A 4835-nucleotide genomic window follows, 5' to 3' on the forward strand; every position below is an offset into this window, starting at 1 on the left:
TAAATAACAAACCAAACGATGTTAACAAAATGACGTAGAAAGCGCAACTAGATCAAAATTATACAAGCACAACTAGATCAAATTATAATACCTGAGTGCTTGACGTAACAGATATAGAAATAGAATTTGATACTATAAAAAATTATATAGAAATAGAAATTGATACCATAAAAAATTTATTCGTTTTCGTGTTCTTTTCATGTATTTAGCATTTTAGTTTTTTTTTCTTAAGCGTTGTAGCTATATAATTTCAAACATCCTCAAGAGCTATAACACATCTGCAGCAGAACTGGATATGAAGACAAAATTGTAAGCTAGGAACACTTTAATTGTCCACTAATCTTCAGATTTCCTGCTATGTTTTAAAAAACTTTATTTGTGAAAACCTTCAGCGGGGCGGACAGCTGGCCGCCTTAGGTGGCTAGTTATAAATAACAGCATACTGGAATGTACCAGGCACAAATTAAAAATTAAAAAAAAAAAAAACTGTTGAGTAACTTTTAATCTATATTTAATAATTAGCTTTTGTTTTACATTTAATTTTCATTTACATCAATTTAATTTTACATTCAATTCTTTTACATTCCTACATTTAATAAATCGCTTTTCCGTGCTAAAACTTTAAAGTCTTCATCAATTAGTGCAAGCAAAAATTTAGGAAAATAGACAGAAAAAGGTACTTCGTGAGAAAAAAAAGATACTTTCTGCAAAGGATTTGAGTTTCTGTTATTTGAAATTAAGTAGGAGAGCAAAGATCGGAATTAGTTCGAAACCTGTAAGATATTGTCCGAATAGTTTTGTCAGGAAAGTATTTGAATGCTTATTTTACTTTTTGAGTCTTTCGTCATATTTCTGTAATTTTTTTAAGCAAATAGATTTTTTTCTGCACTGAATTCTAATAAATGGATCAATGAAATCAAGCATCATTGTCAGCGGTCAGCACGCGGGAGTGTGACCTCTTTGATTAGCCTGCGATGAAACGAAAGGTGTTCGGTATCTGTCTTCGTTACACTTTTCTATTGCAAAGTACTCTACTTCAAGCGCAATTACCCTTTATTACAGGATCAAAATTTCGATGGTGTTTTTTCTGACGAGCCTTTTCCCAGGTGGTCACAAATAGTCCATTGTACAGCTACAGTGTGGCGTAAATAAATTACTACTATTTCTACCACTAAAATCGCTTTTTTAAAAAATTATATTTTAACTGCAAAATTTTTTGTGCAATTAAAAAAAAATTAATTGTAAATAATATTAACAAAGAATTATGTAGTGCAGTTTATAATTACTCAAAAACAAATACTTTTTTTTACAACTTTTTTTAACCCTTTGCTTACGGTGCATCATCTGTACCATCACATGTGGTCCATATGTTGTACCAGCCGTAAGCAAATGGTTAAGAGCAAATTTTTTGCTTGTTTGCAATTAAATTAGTAAAAAAGTTTCTATTGCTTAGGTTACCAAATCTGGAGGAGTAGTGGCCTTGGTTGGACTTGGTGCATCAGAAATGAATCTACCTATTATTGAAGTCGTAACAAAAGAATTAGATATCCAAGGGATATTTCGATACGCTAACTGTTACCCAACCGCGCTAGAGATGTTAGCAAGTGGAATAGTAGACCTGAAAAGCCTGATAACTCACCACTTCAGATTGGAAGATACGGCAAAAGGATTCCAGGTTGCTCAGTCTGGAATTGATGGTGCTATCAAAGTATTAATTCAATGTAAACAACCTTAAATATTTGGAGTGTATCGTTTACAAGCTAAAAAGAGTGGAATTATTTGGCATAGTTTTTGTTTAGTTTTTGTTATTTTTATTTTACTTCTAACAAATATTTTGATTAGCTGAATTCTTTTACAACAATGACAAAAAAGAAGAAGAATCAAAAGAACCAGAATATGGTAAAATTTTCGACGTTTCTGGCTCTATTGGAACGCCAAAAATCTCGATAATTGTTACCAAAGCACTTTGATAATGATTTTGGTATAATTAACATTTAAATATGATTTTATAATATGTAATAAAATTTAGAAAGTGTGGTAAAATTTAGTAGTTTTATCATGATACCTTGGAGCATAGTTATTAAATTTACTTTTCAGTTCTCTATTTTTTACTGATGGACTGGTAATAAGAACCATAATCTTGAAAACCGGAATTTTCGGTTAATCATTACCATATGAAGGGATACATCACACAATGAACGGTTTAAATACCGTATATTTTAGTTATTTTTACCAGAATTGGGTTTTTTTTACTAGAAATGTCATTAACAAACAGTTCGGTAATTTTAGCAGAATTTTTTTCTCCGTCGACAAAAGTACGATAAAAAACAATTTTTTTTTGATGGATTTGAAAAATGTATTTACAATATAGTTCAACTTCTAACTTACTAATTTAATTAATAAGTTGCTATACCATATTGATATCTTGTTATCACTAATTAATTTCTTTGTCAAAAAACATTTGGCGATTATTTCAAATAATCAATGCTTCAACAAGAATTTAAGACTACCATGTCCTAGATGAAGTTGCAATGGTAATCGAGGAATTCATTTAAGATATTAATTTCTCTGACGAAAAAACATTCATCCAGTATTACAAAAAACCGAAATTTCAACACAAATTTAAAGCAATCACATTCTAGATAAAGCTGCAATGGTAACCGAGCGACTAATTTAGGATATCAATTTATTTGTCCAAAACCATTTAGACAGTATTTTAAAAACAAAAATTTCTATACGAAATTTAAAACAATCATATCCTAGATGACATTGCAATGATAATTGAGTGATTTGGTTGACGTTTTAGCTCAATAATATTAGGAACTAAATGTTAAAAATTCAAGTCATGCAAATATAATATTTGCGAGTAGTTTTAGAATCTTTCAATTGATTGCTCCATAATTTAGATGTCTTATTTTCAGATGATCTGCTTATTGTCAAAAGAAAAATAAAAAAAATGGGCGAAACCACTATTTTTCTTAAAATTCATTCGATATATTTTATTTTTTTATTTTTTCCTTCTGTCATATGCCTGTTTAGGCAGAGAGGGTGCCATTGTTCTTGTTTTTCAGTGGCGCCATCTATGGCCAAGAATTCGACTTCTGCCACATTATTCACACAACCACAAACCCGTTTATAGGGTGGGTCCCATTCACACACACAAAGGGGAAAGGACATAGAACACACAGAGCGAAAGAAATATCCATGCCTTGTCCGGTATTCGAACCCAGCACCTTTCTGATGCAAGGACAGTTCCCTGCCCCCTACACAGGCCGGTCGGTGTTCGGTCTATTCTTTCTTTGATAATGCTTTCAAGAAAAAAAAACAACTCATGCATTAAAATGAATAGTATTAATTTTAAAATTACTTTAAGATAGAATTTTCTTAATGTGCCATATAAGTACACTGTAAAATTTTAAACTATACGTTTAGGTATAAGTTACGAAATATAGCATTCAAACTGTTAAATTAATATTAAAGCAAAATTGTGAGTACTTTGCCAAGTATATCGATCCTGAGAAACTTTAACTTTCGACAGATTAATCCAACTAGTAACTTGGCAAAGTTATTTTCAAATTCAGTAAATTATATCAAGTGAAATCTGGACTCTAATTGTATTGTATATTCGACCATTCATTAAATTTTATTGCAAAAGTGGCATTATCGTGTTAAAACTTTTACATTAACCATTAAAATCACGTCTTGGATAGCAATAAACATTACAAGAACTTCAATGCAACGAGAAGATTTTTTTTTAGCTCTTAATCGTGAAATGCAACGCTTGAAATTTTATGTGTTTCTCTTTATAGATTAACAGAAGTACTTTCAACAAAAGTCTTCGCCATCAATTTAGAGATGTAAAATGATATTTAGACGAGGGAAAATAATTCAGTTACATTTTCTAAAATACTAATATTATTCAGTTTCAGGAAGAATAATTATTGCTAGAGCAGTATTCACTATGTAAAAGAGATACAGTTATTGTTTAAATTTCCTAATATATTTTATTGCAAAGAGATGTTTTAGAATTTGTATAAAGACTTATTACTGCAATATATTTTAATTTAGACGTTCCGTTTCCTGTTCATATTGCTTCTAAACCTCCTGATGATTTTCTCAATCATTTTCATTTCTTGATGATGATAAGCATGTAGTAACAAGCTTATCATCAAGAGATAAAATTATAAATTATAAATTATTCTGTTATAATTTTATTTACTTAAAAATTTTCAAACATTCAATTATACAAAAAATTATTCAATTCAAATATTCCATAATGTTTTATTGTATTAACATACATTTTTTTAATATAGAGTCAGAGTTCAATTGAGTCCATTCTTTATTCAATAGAGTCGATTCTATTGGAATAAAGTTTAAGCCTAATCTTTAACTCGGTTATTGTAACTTTTTAAAAGTTAACTTTCATCCCTTATTTTTTATTAATTATTTTAATTCTGAACACGAATTAGCTATTATTTGAACAGTTTTAAGCAAAAATTATTAGAAAAATAAGCATATTATACAAAAAAGTAACTTTACAATTTATTATTTGTGAAATTGTAACTAAATATTTCATTATAGAAATGCTGCTTAATTAGAAAATGTAGCGCGATTCCTTTCAAATACAATGTAGAAAAATTGTTTCTTTTGTTTTAAGTATTTATCTTTAAAAACAAAACCAAAAACCTAACAGTGTAACATCAAAAAAGTTTAATAAAAATATTACTGGCAAATCCAGTTTGTCATTTTATAAACAACCAAAAATACTTGCATTTTTTTATTACCCATCATATCAAGAGAATTTTTTATGTAATGAGCAGTAACGAAGTTACAAA

General features: G+C 29.1%; 1 protein-coding gene across 1 annotated transcript in view; it reads left to right on the top strand.

The window, feature by feature from the left end:
* LOC107455402 (sorbitol dehydrogenase-like) overlaps positions 1-1780 on the top strand; it is a 19671-nt gene extending 17891 nt beyond the window's left edge. Inside the window, exon 8 of the mRNA XM_043039638.2 lies at positions 1454-1780. Coding sequence (XP_042895572.1) covers positions 1454-1735 — 282 coding nt within the window. The 3' untranslated portion in view covers positions 1736-1780. The remainder of the gene's footprint in view (positions 1-1453) is intronic.
* Positions 1781-4835: the final 3055 nt, after the last annotated feature.

Source organism: Parasteatoda tepidariorum, chromosome 7, assembly GCF_043381705.1.
Source record: "Parasteatoda tepidariorum isolate YZ-2023 chromosome 7, CAS_Ptep_4.0, whole genome shotgun sequence".
NCBI lineage: Eukaryota > Metazoa > Arthropoda > Arachnida > Araneae > Theridiidae > Parasteatoda > Parasteatoda tepidariorum.